A 19380-nucleotide genomic window follows, 5' to 3' on the forward strand; every position below is an offset into this window, starting at 1 on the left:
GTCTGATGAGAGCTGTGGGGGTGGGCACGGGCTGCTGAGAGCAAACCCCAGTCGGCAGGGAAACCGGGGCAGGGCTCCCGGGCTCCCCACGGAACTGCTGCTGCCCGGGGCAGCAGTGACCAGACTACCACACGTCTGTCAGAGCCCAAGTGAACACATGGGACCGAGCTCCTACCATGCTGGGTGACTCAGTGCGAGGGGGAGAGGCCTTCAGCTCGTCCGTGTTCTAGACGGCATGACACTCCGTGGGCGCTCAGGAAATGCTCAAAGCGCCTCTGGAGGCCTAAGCCCCGCCTGCCACAGCTGCGTGGGAGAAGGGGCCGAGCAGGGGCCACAAGGCTCCCTCAGATGTTTTCGGAAGACTGGATCCAGACCACAGGCCAGAGAAGGGCTGCGCGGCAGCGGGCAGGGGAGAGGGAGGTGCGAGTCCAGGTGTGTTAAGGGAGAATGTGACTCCAGTACCTGCTGTGCTGTAACAGTGGGGAAGGGCAGACAGGTCAGGCAAGCACCCCATCCGCAGTTCTCTGGTGTGGAATGAGGAGTGGCTTCTGTACTTTACCAATTATATATATAAAACCTGTATTTTAGTATATTTTAGGTTTTACATATAATGGAGTCACACAGGGTGCATCTCGGCTATGCAACGGGGGATCCCTCCTAAGTTTCTACTCCATCAGAATGGGACTTTCCTTGCCCCGCTCCATCCAAAACTGATCTACTTTCAAATTCTCAAACAAGTTGCATATATACAAAGAGAGAAAAAGCTATGCTTTAGATAGAGATCACACTGTTCTGCATAAATTATAAACACCAAAGATTTTATTAAATTATATGGCCACTGAAACACTGATGGGGTATTGTGGCCCCCACAGGGGCTGGCCCATACCTGAGACAAAGACCCCAGACAGCCTCAGGCCACTAACCTGGGTCCAAGGAGCTGACTGCCAGGTTCTGAGTCTTGAGGCCTCAGACCCGTTTTCCTGGGAGAAGGGACTATGTGGAAAGTACAAACAGCCAAAGGTCACACACACCTTACCTTTTGTTACTTCTCACTGAAAACCACTAATTCAGAATTCAAGCCCTAGAATTAGTGGCTGAAGCTTTTACCCAAAATGGGTTTGCCAAAACTATCTGCCCAGAAATGGCCAGCAGCAATATGTCTCACAAATGCATCAACCTCCCATTCCAATTCCCCTTCCATCGTGCCTCCCGCAGTGCTTGCTCGCAAGCTGTGCTATCTAGGAACCTCCCTGCAGCCTGGTGACTGTCTCCCCTCCCGAACGACCTTCTCTAGGGCAAACTGGGCCCAGCTTCTATTGTCCTGCACCTGGCAGAACGCAAGGTACTGATCTCAGCCCTCACTGAGCTGAGATCCAGAGGACAGAACTTCCCAGGGCCCCCCTCTCCTCTAACCTCTGTGGTCACCCCTCTGCCGCAGGGACCCACTCCTAAGGTGGATCATGGAGGCTTGGTGCCTTTCCACCCATACCTTGCTACTCACACACACCTCTGGGGAGTTAAAACCTGCGGCAGGATTCACTCACTAATACCACTTGCCAAGAACATCTTGGAAGTGCCGGAGAGGAAGTGGCCGTCCCGGTGCCTCTGAATGGCGACCAGGCAAGCAACACCTGAGGCCACGCATGCGGACCTGCAGGGCCCTCAGCAGGCAGAGATCACACGTGACGAAGTGTCTGGAGCACTTGTTAATCCGTTATGATTTATTAGCTGTACAGCAGTAGATCCTCCTCCCCAGCTTTCAACCCCATTACATATTTTATTACAGGTCTCATGTTGGCGTCCTAAAATAATGAAAAATATCACACAGTACAGCTAAGTACAAAATGCATCAACCTAGAGTCTGATAGCTAACTGATGGCTCTTTTAAAAGCAATACACAGAAGAGAAAAGTGTTTGAAATCAGCAAGACTGAGGCTCTCTAAAAAACACATTGCAAACGTGTGACAGTTCATGTGCAAGAATCACTTTTTAGTTGGTTTTGTTTCACATTATTATTATTTTGTTTTGCAGATCCAAAGTTTAAATTACTGACCTAGTGAACTTTTCTGGGCTGCTGTGACCCACTCATAATCACCCTTCTGCTTGAACAGAGGAGTAATAAAACACAAAATTCAGCTACAAACAGAGCAAAGAAAATGTAGATGGGAAATCATAACTGAAAGTTAATTGTACAAGGTTCAAATGCTGGCTCCACGGGCTGGCAATCGCGATCTTCCTTGAGGGCGTCCGTCACTAGCGGGCCGCAGTCTCGGTGCCGTGCTGCTACATGATTGTGATCCAATTCCTTGTCAACATTTACACACGACAGAGTCTGTGGTAACTTAATTTGCAAGTAATTAAAATGCTGGGTTTTCTTACACTGCACTTCTTTTCAATCTCTTAATTAATGGAAAAGATTAAAATGTAAAAAAAGTTATTTACAAGCTTGACCATACCAGAAACTTTGCCAAGAAAGAGGCAAAGCCTTCAGGACAGACACCGACCGCAGCATGCCGTACTACTGGTGTGCAGCTGGCTCCGAGCAAAGGGAGTCAGGGAGAAGCAGAAGCAAAAACCAGTTTAAAAGTGTAAGTCCTTCCCAAGTCTGCATTTACAATTAAAAACTCTCCTGGGAAGAAGACCTAGAACTCTGGAAAACCCGGTGGCCATTCTGGAGTGGTTTACCATAGCGAGAGAGAGGGTTCAATGTCTCTGTTTCCATCTAAGAAAACCATTTAGGCATCAACACTGTCCTCAGCACTCCACAGTAAACCCTCGGGGACTCAGAACATTCCATGATTTGCTAACATCAAACAGCAAGTTCTAGTAAAATCACATTTTTCTAACATCATCCTTGAAGTTTTAGTTCTCAGTATGTTTGGTAAAATGGTGTAAAATGATGCTTTTCCCAAAGCCGAAAGAAGAAAGAAGGGAAAAAAATTAAGATGTGGGCCGTTGAAACACAGCCCAGAGCAGTCCTGGTGATGAGCACGGCCCCGCCATCACCGGTCCATCATGCTGAGGATCATCTCGGGCGTGAGGTCTCCGTTGGGGGCGTCTGTGGCAGCTGGCTGGGCCTCCTCTTCCTCCCCCTCCACGGGCTCCGCGTCTGGCTCTTTTTTGACTTCAACTATAATGTTCTCAATTGCACCTGTATTCTGGTCTTCCACTTGGATGATGGCTGTTGCTGGCAAGAAAGAGCATGGACAAAACAAACGCTCCATTATAGCCCCTGAGGACTACAAGAGTCCTGTCACACTCGACACTAAATGGATGTCAGCAATGCAGGAAAGCCTTAGCAAGGATACAGGGCAAGTCATTAAAAGAAGACTCAATGACCTAAAATATGCCATTTGTAAAGCCCCAATACTCTACTACTGAAGAACAAAATGCTGACATTCCTGTTCATATGCCTCCCAAATGCCATACTAAAAGCCTGTTTTCCTTCAGGTCAGAAAGCGGGTTCTGCACTAGTATGAGACAGGCAAGAGATGCAGGAGGGACGTGACCAAGAACACTTCACAATGCCTGTGACCCAGGGCCGCTGGAGGTGCACCGCCGACAGCAGGAACATCCGTTTCTGATCCTCAAATCTCCCATACCTGGGGCCTCCACCAGTGTTTTCACTCAAGGGTGTGGAGGTAAAATGGCTCCCAGGGTCTACAGTCAACCTCCCGCACCCTAAACCGACATCTACCACGGGGCTGGGGGGGGGGGGGGGGGAGTACTTTAAAAAAAATAACAAACATCAGACTAAGTCTTGCATTTGTTAAAGAAAACACCCTGGCTGCCAGCTTTCACGATATCCACAGCAACAGAGAACAGAACAGACTCCAGTCCTCCAGAGCTTGCTGCTGTCACCAGGGCCGTGTCCAAGACAGGACCGCTGCCCACTGCTATTTGTGGTGTGAGGTAGAGGGTGAACACCTCCGCCGTGTCTTCTCCTGAATCAGAAGGCCAACACTTGAATCCATAGGCCTGCATTTCTCAGGAGGATCAGTCTCAGCACAGCTCTATCCTTCATCCTTTAAAATCTGGCTCTTTTACATTCATTACCATATCAATTCTGCCAGCTGAGTGGGACTTTGTTTTGCAAAACCCTCCTACATTAGAAGTACCCATCTTGCAGAACAGGAGTACCCTTTCACTCTGGACTTCTCACTGAAGCGTAACAGGTTTCTAGGGTCTTCCTCATGTGTTTCCCGTAAAAACTAAATAATTGCTTCCTGACAGTTTGTTCCTGGTGTGACTTTAACTTGTTCTCATGGCTTAGTTCCCATCATCCCCCAAAACAAGGACCCGTCTGGCTCCTCCACATGCTGGGAGCCGATGCCAGCCTCCAGCCTCCTAAGTGGAGACGAGTAACTTACGCTGGGTCTGTTTGGGCTGGTTGGTTCTGCCAGGGGGGCGTCCTCTCCGCTTTTTGGCAGGTGGTGGGGCTGGGGTCACAGGCTGAGGCTCTGGCTCGGGTTCAATTTCCACAGCAGGTTCTTCCTCATCCTCATTGTCATCCAGGTCTGGCTCAGCATTTTCTTCTCATGAAATCGGAGTAATAGGTGGGGGTGGGGGCAGGGAGAAGTGTGGCGGAAGCAAAGTATGACACACACACAAAATCACATATTCTATTAAGTCTAGTCACGTATTTATTTTCATCAATGAAAGTCCATTTAAAAATGCTTTTGCTAGAATTTTTGCTATCAACATTGACAAAGTAAACTGGTACTGTGCTAGAATTAATACACAAATCAACTTGAAGACCATTATTCCTACTTTATGTGGATTGCGTATTACTTTTTTCTTTTAGCTTTAGACATCAGAATATTGTTTCAAATTCTTCAGAGGCAATTCCATCACATGCCAGATATATAATAATACCACAGTGTTTAAGTTGAAAACATTTATTCCCTCGATCTATTATGCAACAATAAAGCAGAGTACTAAGCCTCAGATGGACCCTTGAAGATGTGCTCTTGCTGGTCTCTGAGTAGGCAGAAAATGTGTGTGTGTTTGTGTGTTTGCACACACGACATAAATTCCTACTGCACTGTGAAGTTCTATTACAAGGTTGGTATCAAGAGTTCTTCTAGGACTATGACTGATTTAAAAAAGAAAAAAGATTTATTTTGAGAGAGACAGACAGACACTTGTGGGGGGGGGGCGAGCAGAGGGAGAGGGAGACAGAATCCTTAAGTAGACTCTGTGCTGAGCGTGGAGCCTTACGTGGGGCCCCATCCCATGACCCTGAGCCAAAATCGAGTCAGACACTCAACTGACTGAGCCACTCAGGCGCCTCTTCATGGTTTTTTAACTTAATTCTCAGCTATGCCAGATTCAATGGGTCATTCTTAACTCCCTAATTTTCTCCCTGATGCCATCATCACATAAAAGCCGAAGGGACTACTGTGTAAAGAACACTGACGAGTGTAAAGAACACTTTACTGTGTAAAGAACACCCTTACTAGGTGTGACCCAGGACAAAGACCACGGTGAACCTCAGTTTCCTTATATAATCTCCAAAGCACTCCCAACTTGCTTACTAGTGATTTGAAGATGAAAAGGATTGAGCTGTAGCGCAGGTCCATCATGCTTTGGAAAGGAGACTCCACTACCCAGACACAGCTCGTTTGCACTGTGTGTCACAGTTCTAACATTATCCATTATTCCATTTTGCCTTCGTTACTTCCTTTTTTTTTTTTTTAAGATTTTATTTATTTGACAGAGATCACAAGTAGGCAGAGAGGCAGGCAGAGAGAGAGGGAAGCAGGCTCCCTGCTGAGCAGAGAGCCCGATGCAGGGCTCGATCCCAGGACCCTGGGACCATGACCTGAGCCAAAAGCAGAGGCTTTAACCCACTGAGCCACCCAGCCCCCCCCCTTTTTAAAAGATTTTATTTATTTATTTGACAGAGAGATCACAAGTAGGCAGAGAGACAGGCAGAGAGAGAGGAGGAAGCAGAGCAGGCTCCCCACTGAGCAAAGAGCCTGATGTGAGGCTCGATCCCAGGACCCTGAGATCATGACCTGAGCCCAAGACAGAGGCTTTAACTTAACACTGAGCCACCCAGGCGCCCCTCATTACTTCCTTTAATAAAAAGAGGTGCTACCCTCATTTTAATAGAAAAAGTGAGACGCTAAGTGATTTGGAAGGCACCTGAACTACAGCAGGCAGAACTCCAGCTCCTGCCTCTGCCTGGGGCTGTTCTGCTGCCCCAGCCCCTTGACTCTGCACACGAATTATCCTCCCTGCCTACCTCTGAGAAGTACAGGTTATGCCATCTTTCTCTAGGACCAGACACTGACATCTAGACAGCTGGGAGTAAATGCCTCATCTTCAGGACAAAATGCCTTATTTGTCAAATCCTAAGCGAAAACGTGGGGAACACACTGGTATGTGGCAGCGTGTCAAGAACAAGAGGGGATGTTTCCCTGTAGATCTTATTCAAGCCCCCTATTGCCTAAGTTGGCCCAATGCCTAAAAAGAACAAAACACAAAGAAGGTTAATAGGGTCTAAGGCTTATTGGCCCCTGCTCAGCAGGGAGTCTGCTTCCCCCTCTCTCTCTGCCTGCCTCTCTGCCTGCTTGTCCTCTCTGTCAAATAAATAAAGAAAAATCTTTTAAAAAAAAAGGCTTATTGGCTTGGAGAGATGTTGGCAAAAGTCCTTGAAAATAGCAGTAGATTCTGCTGGCCAACCTCTGCAAATGGCCAATAGGCAGAACTTCTGGGAGAGGACAAATGTGATTGTGTGGCCTTAATCAGCAGTGGGGTGGACAGCCCAGACTTTCTGGGGGGATAAAAAGATACTAGGTACAAGGCGCAGAACCAAACTGTGCCCTGCAAGACAGCAACGTGGAAGACAAAAGGAGCGGCAGCATCTGTCAGCAACCACCAGTCAAGTCTTCTGCTGGAAGATGCTCTGGTGATGCATCACTGGGGAATGAGGCTGATCTTACTGGGAGAGGAACCACAGATATGAACCAGGTGGTACCATAAGCCAGAAGGCGAAGAGCCAACATCTGTGGCAGCAGGAAGCTCGGGAACTAGAAGCACCCAGAAATCCTCCAGCTCAAGATTACTTGTGGATCCCTGCTGGCACTTGGGGCCTGTGATTTTTTTTTTTTTAAAGATTTATTTTCGAGCAACAGTGAGTGAGCAAGAGAGAGCGCACACAAGCGAGGTGAGGGACAGAGGGAGAGAGAGAGAGAATCCCAAGCAGATGCCCTGCTGAGCATGGAGATTGATGCGCGGCTTGATCTCATGACCCCGACTGAGATCACAACCTGAGCTGAAAACAGGAGTTGGACGCTCAACTGACTGAGCCACCCAGGCGTCCCCACTCATTAAGTTCTTAGACAAAGGGATCCCACAAAGATTCTCAGTAAAGAATACTTTGTGTACTTTCTTTTTTTTTTTTTTAAGATTATTTATTTGAGAGAGACAGAGCACGTGTGTGTGTATGTAAGCAGGAAGGATAGGCAGAAGGAGCAGGAGAAGCAGGGCTCGATCCCAGGACCCTGAGATCATGACCTGAGCTAAAGGCAGATGCTTAACCAACTGAGCCACCCAGGCGCCCCAGCAGAGAACGGTGTGCTTTTAAAAAGTGAAGTAAACCAACACTTTAAAGGAGGCATGTTTACCGGAAAACCCAGTGATGAAGAGAATGCTTAAATTAGATTTTTCTAGAAAAGGCAGCAAGAAATAAATTACTCTCACACTGGGGCGCCTGGGTGGCTCAGTGTTAAGCCTCTGCCTTCGGCTCAGGTCATGATCTCAGGGTCCTGGGATCGAGCCCCGCATTGGGCTCTCTGCTCAGTGGGGAGCCTGTTTCTCCCTCTCTCTCTGCCTGCCTCTCTGCCTACCTGTGTCCTCTCTCTCTGTCAAATAAAATTTAAAAAAAATTACTCTCACACTTACTAATTGAATATTCTCCCAGAAAAAGTAAAAGTTCTGAACAGAAAAGTTTTTTTTTTTTTAAAGATTTTATTTATTTATTTGACGGAGAGAGAGATCACAAGCAGGCAGAGAGGCAGGCAGAGAGAGAGGAGGAAGCAGGCTCCCTGTGGAGCAGAGAGCCCGATGCGGGGCTCGATCCCAGGACCCTGAGATCATGACCTGAGCCGAAGGCAGCGGCTTAATCCACTGAGCCACCCAGGCGCCCCTGAACAGAAAAGTTTTATTAAACAAAAAACTAAAACTAAAAGGGACCTTGTTACAGACCTAAATATAAAAACCTAGTGCTTTCATGAGAAAGTTTTAAATAAAAATCAATGGACAGAATGAAGTTTTCAAACACTTTCAATCTTCAAAAATCTTAATTCCTCCCCATGATTATTAACAAGCAATACAAGACAAAATGAGGACCTCAGAAACACATAAGACACCATCTTGAATTTCTCCCATCTGAAGGTGCTTCTGGGGAAGTGTATTCCCCAAAACAAAACCCCTCCACATACACCTTTTTTTTTTTTAAGATTTTTTTATTTTATTTATTTGACAGTGAGAGAGAGAGATCACAAGTAGGCAGAGAGGCAGGCAGAGAGAGAGGAGGAAGCAGGCTCCCCGCCCGATGCGGGGCTCGATCCCAGGACCCCGGGATCACGACCCGAGCCGAAGGCAGCGGCCCAATCCACTGAGCCACCCAGGCGCCCCCACATACACCTTTTACCATAAAAAGCTTACATCTTTAGCCACAGATGTGCCTTCTCAACTACTTGGCCAGCAGCCCAAGCATCCACTTCACAGAGCCTAAAACCATGAGATGAGCGTGGACAATCAAATGTGGCTCTCTGCTATCGACACTCCTGTTCTCCCTCCCTCTTCATGAGTCCAGCGCCTAAAGCATGCCTTCTGCCTGGGTTTCATGACTAGAAGCCAAAAACACCCCCAAAAGCATCAATGGTAGGAATACAGGCAAGGTGTTACATTATTTAATGGAAAGATTAAGGTAGGAAGAGAAAGGTTGACGTTCAGGGATTTGATCAACACATCTCAAGGCTAGGCTGACACAGGCAGCCAAACCAGAAGTTAGTCAAGATGCTTAAGAAACCTTCTTTAGGGGGCGCCTGGGTGGCTCAGTGGGTTAAGCTGCTGCCTTCGGCTCAGGTCATGATCTCAGGGTCCTGGGATCGAGTCCCACATCGGGCTCTCTGCTCAGCAGCGAGCCTGCTTCCCTCTCTCTGCCTGCCTCTCTGTCTACTTGTGATCTCTCTCTGTCAAATAAATAAATAAAATCTTTAAAAAAAAAAAAAAAAAAAAGAAACCTTCTTTAGGTCCATTAGATTCACTGCTCAAATCTAGACCAGCTTCCTAAATGTAAAAGTTACCAACACAGAAAAGGAACTCTGCTGGCCTTAGAATATCACTTATCTGAGGAAATGGGAGTCGAGATACTGATTTTGCTCTGGCTTTCACTGAACACGTAACATATAAGGTATTATCAAGCAATGGAATATCAGGAGGAAAAAAAAAACCCACAAAACTTGCCCTAGAAACAAACTAGCTGCTGCTGGAAACACATGACACACATTAGGGAGACCAGAGGTTATAAAGGAAGGAAGGGGGATTGGCCTCTTTATCCCAGCGCATCCATGTATCAGCATACTGGCAACTGGGCACCAGAATCTACCACATGTGACTAAATCAAGAAATAAGTTACTCACCACTATCAGAGGAGTCTTCTTTTTTGGAACGCATCTTTCTTTTTCTACCACGTTTACTCTTCTTTGTTTCCCCTCCATTTTCCCCTTCTACACCATCTGGACCAGCACAATTGTCAGCATGTCTTGCCATGGTGTTCTAACGGAAGAAACAAAATCTTCGTTCATGTTACTAAAAAAACTGGTATCAGAAATTAGAAGTTCTCATACTTTAATTTAATAAAATAAAAATATCGGGTATTCGTGATGAGTCTGAATGTTCTAGTATGTGCTAATAAGCACATCCTGAACATGCTCTCCTCATTCAAGGGAAATGGTCTCCATCTGGAAGAGGGAGAGAGAACGAAGGAAGGGAGGAAGGGAGGGAGGGAGGGAGACAGAAAGAGAGAAAGGAGGGAGAGACAGAAAAACAGAGAGGGAGGAAAGAGAGTCCTTAAAAGAGGAGGGGCTGGGTCCTCTCAGCAGCCTTCAGGCAAGAGGTGCACAGGAGGATCGGTCAGCTCCCTGTCCTGAGCAGACCTGACTAACATGGCCCCAAGGGAAGACCCAAGAAAGACCTATCCAGATGAGTCCCACCCCCACCCCCGCTTCAGCAGAGGGTTCACTCATGTACAGAAAACCCTGAGGCAGGGACGAGTGGCCCTTTCCAAATGATAAGGCATCTTTGTGCTTATAACCTCAGTGGAAAAAACTGCCCCGCTTTGCAGTGGAAGATCGAGAACATGACATAAAGAACCCTGATGAGGGAAGTGAAGTTCTGACTCTCACCCGGCGTGTAAAGGTTTTCCCACACTTCGAACAGACAAAGGCCGCAGGGACAAAGTTGGGGTCATGATAGCGTTTGAAGTGCATGTCGAGGAGCTGTTTCTGGCGGAAGGTCTTGTCGCAGTGGCTGCAGGCGTAAGGCTTCTCCCCGGTGTGCGTGCGCTTGTGCATGATCATGTGCCTCTCCTGAAAGACAGCAGGTGCGCGTGCAGGGGGAGGCCTCAGAGCCTGTCGCAGGGCTGCCACCCCAGCCGCCATCTGCACGCATGCGGTAGACGAGCCTCTCTCTCCGAAGGTCTGGGCTCAAAAGTGCTTGTCCAGAGGATAAAGTTATCTTTACTGGGGTGCAAAACTGCTTCCTTAAATCCCAGTGTACAGACAGGCTCCCTCCTGCTGGGCTGCTTGTCTAGAGCTCACCCCTAAGCCCCAGGACCATATTCTTCCCTTCTCTCAGGTCCTGGACTTATTTCCTCCAGTTTTGAGAAAGCAGCCAGTAGTCTGCATGAGGGAGAGGTAAGCTGTGACTGAATAAAACATCAGGTGGAGACTGAGGTGATAAAATCGAGGAGTGAGACCTTTGGTGATATTCCTCACGGATCAGTTTGAAAACTACCATCCTTAAAAACAGTTACCATATAAGGAATCTAAAACCCTCTGACAAAACCTGACACTAATAAGGAATCAACTGCTTTCTAACTATGAAGGTCTCTACCTGTCTGCAAGCGTAATCACACTGGTCACACTTAAAGCGCTTCTCGTTCTTGTGTGACTTCTGATGCTGGATGAGGGCATAGCGCTCATGAAACACAGCATCGCAGTATCGACATTTCTTGCCTTGCTCAATGTAGGAATGCTGCTTTCGCAAGTGGACACCTGAAAGCAAAACACAAAGCCCAGTCTAATTTGTGAAAACAATACACAAGCACTTCAATAAATTAATAATACGTCCTTCTCTGCTTCTTAAAATAATTACTCAGGCTGCTGTCCTATAAGTGAATTAAAAGGCAAAAAGACGGGGCGCCTGGGTGGTTCAGTGGGTTAAAGCCTCTGCCTTCGGCTCAGGTCATGATCCCGGTGTCCTGGGATCGAGCCCCACATCGGGCTCTCTGCTTGGCAGGGAGCCTGCTTCCTCCTCTCTCTCTCTCTGCCTGCTTCTCTGCCTACTTGTGATCTCTGTCTGTCAAATAAATGGATAAAATCTTAAAAAAAAAAATTATAAAAGAAAAAAAGGCAAAAAGACAAGAGAGGCGTAAGGAGTGGTTAAGATACGGAAACAGGACAGGTGAGAAAGGCGGTGGCTTGGAAGGAGCAGGGAGAACTCATGAGAGACCCAAGAAGCAGCATCACCAGGATTTACTCACTGACTACAGAACAAGAAAGAAGGTGGCTGCCAGAGATGATCTCCAGGTTTCTGGTTTTGAAAACTGAGCAGGCAGCTAGGGCCAGGGGTATTTTAGACCTTCAGTTTTGAACATGTTAAATCTGAAATGCCAACAAGAGCAACTAGGGATGGCAAAGGTTAGGTAAGCCAAGCTCAAATGAGAGATTTAGAGTAGGAACTAGAGTGGAGCTCACGAAATCACTAAGACAAAAAGAGAAAGAAGAGTACAGGTCACACTTCAAGAAAGCTAACAGGTAAGGCCAGTGGAAGGAAAAAGGGTTAAAACAAGAGAGCTGAGAAAGAACAGTCAGAGAAGAAAGTCAACAGGCTATAGTGCCACAGAAACCAAGGGAGGAATGTGTTTTGTTTTGTTTTAAGATTTTTTATTTATTTATTTGACAGACAGAGATCACAAGTAGGCAGAGAGGCAGGCAGAGAGATGGGGGAAGCAGGCTCCCTGCTGAGCAGAGAGCCTGATGTGGGGCTTGATCCCAGGACCCTGGGATCACGACCTGAGCTGAGGGCAGAGGCTTAACCCACTGAGCCACTCAGGCACCCCAAAAGTTAGATCTTATTTAAAAAAAAATTTTTTTTAAAGATTTTATGTATTTACTTGACAGAGAGAGATCACAAGGAGGCAGAGAGGCAGACAGAGAGAGAGGGAAGCAGGCTGCCCGCTGAGAGCCCAGTGCGGGGCTCGGACCCAGGAGCCTGAGATCATGACCGGAGCCAAAGGCAGAGGCTTAACCCACTGAGCCACCCAGACACCCCTTAAATGTTCTTTCCACCCCCCCTTAAATGTTAACACACACAAAAAATGAAAAACTAGGAATCAAAGTTTCCATGTATAAAAATTTCCAACCTTTCAAATTATGTTTTAACAGGAAAAATTAAAGACTTTAAAAAAAAAATCAAACCTAGACAAGGAAGACTTTAAAATAGGAGAAATGTAAATATGTTTAGAGTCAAGGGGAAAGATCTGGAAAACGAAGTGTGAACATCAAGGTAAGGAGACAGTCCATGACGGTATGAAAAGCTGCAGAGAAGACAAGAGAGTAGGATCAAGGCAAAGGCAGGTAACAGCCACAGATAAGAAGAGTGAGGCCAAGTGTCTTGTAGCAAATGGGCAAAGAAAGGATGAATGCAGATAGGTTTGTAGGTTTGATAACCAAAATTTGGGAGTTTCAGTCTGTTGCCTTAACTTTCCTTATGAAGTAGGAAAACAGGTCACTTACTGAGACCAAGGAGGTGGAGGAAAAAGGGGAGAAAAGATCAGAGGTTTCAACAAAGTACAAATGATTCACCCAACTCCGAACCATTTCACGGTGTCTCCCACATAGCAGGGACCTATACATCTGTGGAATGAGTAATGAATGAACTCACTAAGGAAAATGGGAACACGCCTGACAAGGACAAACAGCTGGACCGCCCAGAAACAATGACAGTTCAGCTGCATTTGGGATCATGGATTTATACTGCTACCAATCTGCTTCATTCAAAGTCACATCACATCAGACTTAAAGGGGGCCAATTCTGGGGAACGGAAATGAGGGAAGACTTTTCTTTCTTACTCTCTACACACGTGCATTATATGAAAGCCTTTTATACATGCATGTATTATTTCAAGTAACTTTTTTTATTTTTTATTTATTCATTTGACAGAGAGAGAGAGAGAGCACAAGTAAGCAGAGCAGCAGGCAGAGGGAGAGAGAAAAGCAGGCTCTCCGCAAAGCAGGGAGCCCGATGTAGGGCTCGATCCCAGGACCCCAGAATCAGGACCCAAGCTGAAGGCAATCGCTTAACCAACTGGGCCACCCAGGTGCCCCTCAAGTAACTTTTAAAAAGCTTCAACTTCCTCTTCTGGTCCTATGATTAAAGACCTAACAGTGAAAGACTTTCTTCCATGTGTTCTTACTAAATAATTTTAACAACCGTGTAAGGTAGTTACTTTTCCTTAAAAATCAGTTGAATTAAAAAAAAAGAGACTTAGAGCAGTATCTGGGGGTGAATCTTGACTGTAGTAGGTCAGTCTCCAAAGCCCATGCTTTCCTGTGTCACAAAATAATAAATTTTAATTACAGCATATTAATGTGAAATCAAACTTGCTTTAAAGAGGGAACACAAACTTCTTTGGGATTGGCTTTGGGAGATAACTATTATCTGACAGCTCCTAAGCAATTAAGTTTCTCATTATGTAGGGCCTAAAGGGCATCACAAAGGTACAGAATGTCCAAGACATATATTTGCATCATACAAATGAATAATTTTAAAAATTTAAATAATCCAAACAGTGGCCTAATAGCTCAGAAACACTGCCATAAGGTATTATTAATTTAGATTTTAGGTTTCTGTACCATAAGAACAGTAAAATTCATTTATCAGAGGACAGTGCCTCTTAAATCTTTCTAACAAAGTCCTCTTAACAGCAGGGTAGGATGAACAAGTGACCTACAGGTGTCACATGGAGCCTAAAGTCCTCTGCTTCAAACTCATATTTTCATCTTAAAAATGTGTATCAAGGGCACCTGGGTGGCTCAGTGGTTAAACCTCTGCCTTTGGCTCAGGTCATGATCTCGGGGTCCTGGGATCGAGCCCCACGTTGGGCTCTCTGCTCGGCAGGGAGCCTGCTTCCTCCTCTCTCTCTCTCTGCTTGCCTCTCTGCCTACTTGTGATCTCTGTCAAATAAATAAAAATAAAATCCTTAAAAAAAAAATGTGCTTCCGTTAAAAAAAAAAAGTGTATCAAATGTTAAAATAAATAAATAAAATTACACCTTAAAAAAGTGTATGCTAGCTGCATTTTGCTCAATATGGTCACATTAATATAACAATGTCTTAAGACACCAGCTAAACTGCATAGCTTTACTCAGCTAAAATACATATGGTTTGGTCACTTCATATGGTTGCTGTGAACATCAAATGGGTTAAAAAAGTAAAACAAAGTAATAAAAGATGTTTAGTAAGGTATAACAATTTACCTAAATATAAATTTCTTTTTAAAATTTTTATTTATTTGACAGAGAGAGAGAGAGCACAAGCAGAGGGAGAGGAAGGCTCTCCACTGAGGGGGGAATCCAACACGGAGCTCAATCCCAGAACCCCTGGCATCATGACCTGAGCTGAACGCAGATGCCCAACCAACTGAGCCACCCAGGTGCCCCTAAAAAGGTTTAAGAATAATATTCAAGGGGAAAAGAATAATATTCATGAAGCAATACATTTTGGATAGAGAACAGACTGGGGTAATATTTTTATCTCTCAAATAGTAAAAACAAACGGAGACATCCAGGAGACCATACCTTTATGGGCCCAACTACAATTTCTACTGATAAATTCTGTCTCTGTATAAGCTGTAGTTTAATTATGCACAGAAATACAGTTATCATCCAACCAATAAAAAAGTCTAATTACTTAGGAAAGTACTTATGTTCTGAGAAAAACGAAATGGACAGACTTTAGTTTGAATCATACTATGTCACTTCCCTACTGGAGATTTGAACATTACCAGTGAGGGCTACTAATTAAAGGTTTACTGTTTCCTCTCATTACAGCTCCTTTCAATTTATAAATGAGCTATATTCAGGAAAGAATCTTGTCAGCTGGCTGCAGTGAGAGAAAGAATATAAAAACAGATAGTAAGCAATGGCTACCAGTAAGTGGCAGGCCATTCACCTACACAAAACTTAAATAATTTAGAAAAGGAAGTTATTTATGATCTTCCTATTTTCACAAATAGTCAAAATTACTTTTTCATTTGCCACCAGCTAATTTACTTACCCAAATCACTTTTTCGGGCTATGACGGTGTCACAGTGGGGACAGTGAAATTTGGCCACATTTTCTGTGTGCTTCTGTAAAATGTGCATCTTCATGGTACCACTTTGGGTAAACCGAGCATGACAAATATAACATTCATAAGGTTTTTCCCCTTAAAAGGAAATACAGAATGAATAAATTAGATGAAATGAGAACCATCATTTTTTTTTTAGAAGATTTTATTTATTCATTTGACAGACAGAGATCACAAGTACGCAGAGAGGCAGGCAGAGAGAGAGGAAGGGAAGCAGGCTCAGCAGAGCCCGATGCGGGGCTCGATCCCAGGACTCTGGGATCATGACCCGAGCAGAAGGCAGAGGCTTTAACCCACTGAGCCACCCAGGCGCCCTGAGCAACATCATTTAATTGGAGGGTAATTCAGGTAGTAATTCAGTTGCAGTCAGGTGGGAGAAAAGCTAAGCTAGAGAGAATCCTCAGGTGTTACCCAGTTAGCCCAAGCCTCAGGCTGGGTGCATGGCTCATAGCCGTTCTTAAGAGATGACAATCAAGTCCTAAACTGCTCCTGCCAGCTCTGCTCCGCCAGCTCCACCAGAGTCACTCACGAGAGAGAGAGAGAGAGAGAGAGAGAGAGAGAGAGAGAAACTCCTAGAAGGCCTGTCTTTGGGGGACAGGAGATGATACAACAGAAGGACCTGCAAGATTTCTCAGTTATCTTTACATCCCACATGGGGCTTGGATTCATGATCCTGAGATCAAGAGGTGCACACTCAACCAACTGAGCCAGCCAGGCACCCCTACAAATTTTTCTTTTTTTGGAAAAGACAGTATGGGGAAAAGTGAATGAGCTGGGTTAGGTAATCGACCCAGACTTCTTATAAGAGTGAAACTTCCCATTCTCCAGTGTATATTCAGAACAATGAATTCAGAAGATATGCCAGAGAAGCATTTGTCAATTCCATTACTTTTATGCCAGCTCCCATTCTGATGAGCAACAGGGGTGTGAGGTGGTTTACAGGGTCCCATGGGGTCCAATGAAAAGCAGCTCATTAATACAAGGAGAGAAGATGTCCTACCTGAATGAGTTCTCATGTGCCTTTTCAGCTTGTATGTGTCCCTGCTGGCATAACTGCACAAGCTGCACTGGAACGGACGCTCCCCAGTATGAGAGCGAATGTGACGTTTCAATTTGCTGACCTGAAACGTGAAAGCACATCGACTGTTATGTGAATGCTCTGGGTTAGGCACAAAAGCTTCACTTCTGGGCACTGAAGTTCAGAATACAGAAAAGGTCTAAAATATAATATTTCTTCCTCCTTATGTGTAACTTTATTTGTCAAATCCTTATAATCCAAAGAGGGTAAATAAATGGATGGGGCATAGATGACTCAAGATTGGTTATTAATAACTATTTAAGCTGGGTGATAGATTCATGGGAGTGTATTATTTTATTTTGTCTATTTCTATATATATTTTCTGCTTTTGTATAGATTTGAAATTCTCTGTAACAGTTGAAGTAATCCATGTTTATCTACAGATCACTTTCTTTCCAGATACATAGGTATCAGATGTATTTTATCCCTAAATCATTTTATTGCTATTAGAACGTGGGCCGGTTTCCTGCTGTGTATCATAAAGGTAAGTTATAAAGGCTTCTGTGTATTTGTCTTATATCTGGCCACCCAAATGGACTCTTACTGCTCTAAGTTTTTTTTTTCAGCTGGTACTCCTGGATTTTTTGGCATAAGCAAGTATACCTGCAATACGTTAGTTTTGTTTTACCATGTACAATTCATTTCTTATTTAGCTGGGATTTCCAATACAATGACAATGTTGAAACAATAAAGAACAAATGTCTTGTTGCAAATTTTGATTATTTACTTATTTTTAAGTAATCTTATACCCAATGTGGGGCTCAGAACCCTGAGATCAAGAGTTGGATGCTCTTCTCAATGAGCCAGTCAGGCACCCCTGTCTTGTTCCAAATTTTAATGGGCATACTCCCAATGCTTCAGTTAACTGGAAAGGATCAACTGTGGGTTTCTGGTATATACTCCTTACAGTAAAGCCATTTTCTCCTACTCTTAAATTGCTAGGACTTTAAACAGTAATAAACACTAAATTTTATAGTTTTTCTGTAATCTGTATAAATGATCACATGGTTTCTCCTTAACCTCTCAATGTAGCACACACCGATAATTTCCTGATGTTCAATTCTCCTTGTATTGTAGATATCTTCTATTTAGTAATCATTTATTTTTAAAATATATTATTAAATTTGGTGAATAATTTGATTTAGTTTTAGTTTTCTATGTAAGATACCCTTTTCTTTTTGGTAGCATTCTTACCCAGTTTTGATAACGATGTAGCCTCAAATAGTAAAGGAGATAACATTTTCCTTTTTTTTTACCCCCCAAAGTAAGCTCCAATGCCAGGCCTCACCTCACAACTGTGAGATTGAGAACCTGAGCTGAGATTAAGGGCTGGACACCTAACCAACTGAGCCAAATTTTCCATTTTTAAATGCACTGGCGACAGTTACTTGTTTCTTTGATGTTTCATACACCTTACCTATGATAACATGTGGTACAAGTGTTTTTTTAAAATGGGTAAATCTTTCACATTCATTACGGTTTTAGTATTTTGGGTGGCAGGGAAGGGGAGTGGGAGAGTTAACAATTTCATAAGATTTTCTATGACATCTTAAGTCAGTATGGGTAGTTTTTATCTTAATACTGGAATCATGGTCTTAAGAGAAGAACCAACAAGTTGCTCAACACTCACTTCTACACTGGCGTAATCGCACATGGAACACTTAAATGGCTTCTCGTGAGTGTGTTTATAACGACGATGCCGCACCAATTCTCCACTAGTCACAAAGGCCATGTCACAGTCTGGGCACTTGTGAGGACGAGTACCTAGAGAAAGGGGTTTATAATAGGAAGAAAAGATCAAGGGCACAGTTAATGACAGTTCAATGTCTGATGAGAACTGCAGCATGAGGCTGAACCCTGGTCATCTCAATAAACTTGCACTAGCCTGAGAGTAACTCCAAAGCAACAAGTCAACAGAGTGTTGCTTTTGAATACAAAAATCTGCCTCTGCTCCCTGTTTTTTTTTAAATACTCGTGGCAAGAATTACTATTAAACTCCACTCAGTTGGCCAAAGACCACTGTAGTGATATTGAAAGACTTGTCCTTCATGGAGCATATTACCTATACTTGTGAGTTCATTTGCTAGCCAAAAAACAAAATCATTTTTATCCCTAGTTTATGAATTCTGATCACTCTGGACCAAAAGTCTGTTTCAACTCTCTTTTTGTTTTTTTTTTTTTTTAATATTTTATTAATTTGACAGAGAGAAATCACAACTAGGCAGAGAGGCAGGCAGAGAGAGAGAAGGAAGCAGGCTCCCCGCGGAGTAGAGAGCCCGACACGGGGCTCGATCCCAGGACCCTGGGATCATGACCTGAGCCGAAGGCAGAAGCTTTAACCCACTGAGCCACCCAGGCGCCCCTCTTTTTTTTTTTTTTTTAAAGATTTTTTTTTTTTTTATTTATTTGACAGAGAGAGATCACAAGTAGATAGAGAGGCAGGCAGAGAGAGAGAGACGAGGAAGCAGGCTCCCGCTGAGCAGAGAGCCCGATGCGGGACTCGATCCCAGGACCCTGGGATCACGACCCGAGCCGAAGGCAGCGGCCTAACCCACTGAGCCACCCAGGGGCCCCTCTTTTTGTTTTTTTAAAAAGATTTTACTTGTTTTAGATAAAGAGCGAGAGAGAGAGACAGAGAAAGAAAGCATGTGCACG

At 44.5% G+C, this 19380-nt stretch overlaps 1 protein-coding gene across 3 annotated transcripts in view; it reads right to left on the minus strand.

Moving 5' to 3' along the window:
• Positions 1–1693: 1693 nt before the first annotated feature.
• The window catches only part of CTCF (CCCTC-binding factor), a 56808-nt gene continuing 39121 nt past the window's right edge, over positions 1694–19380 (minus strand). For 2 of the 3 annotated variants that reach the window (XM_045987541.1, XM_045987540.1), the window contains 8 exons: positions 18356–18489; positions 16648–16768; positions 15576–15725; positions 11131–11291; positions 10422–10604; positions 9657–9792; positions 4371–4532; positions 1694–3187 (listed from right to left, as the gene is read on the minus strand). In XM_045987541.1, coding sequence (XP_045843497.1) covers positions 3003–3187; positions 4371–4532; positions 9657–9792; positions 10422–10604; positions 11131–11291; positions 15576–15725; positions 16648–16768; positions 18356–18489 — 1232 coding nt within the window. In that variant the 3' untranslated portion in view covers positions 1694–3002. The remainder of the gene's footprint in view (positions 3188–4370; positions 4533–9656; positions 9793–10421; positions 10605–11130; positions 11292–15575; positions 15726–16647; positions 16769–18355; positions 18490–19380) is intronic. The other variant, XM_045987542.1, reaches the window with a different exon arrangement.

Source organism: Meles meles, chromosome 19, assembly GCF_922984935.1.
Source record: "Meles meles chromosome 19, mMelMel3.1 paternal haplotype, whole genome shotgun sequence".
Classification (NCBI taxonomy): domain Eukaryota; kingdom Metazoa; phylum Chordata; class Mammalia; order Carnivora; family Mustelidae; genus Meles; species Meles meles.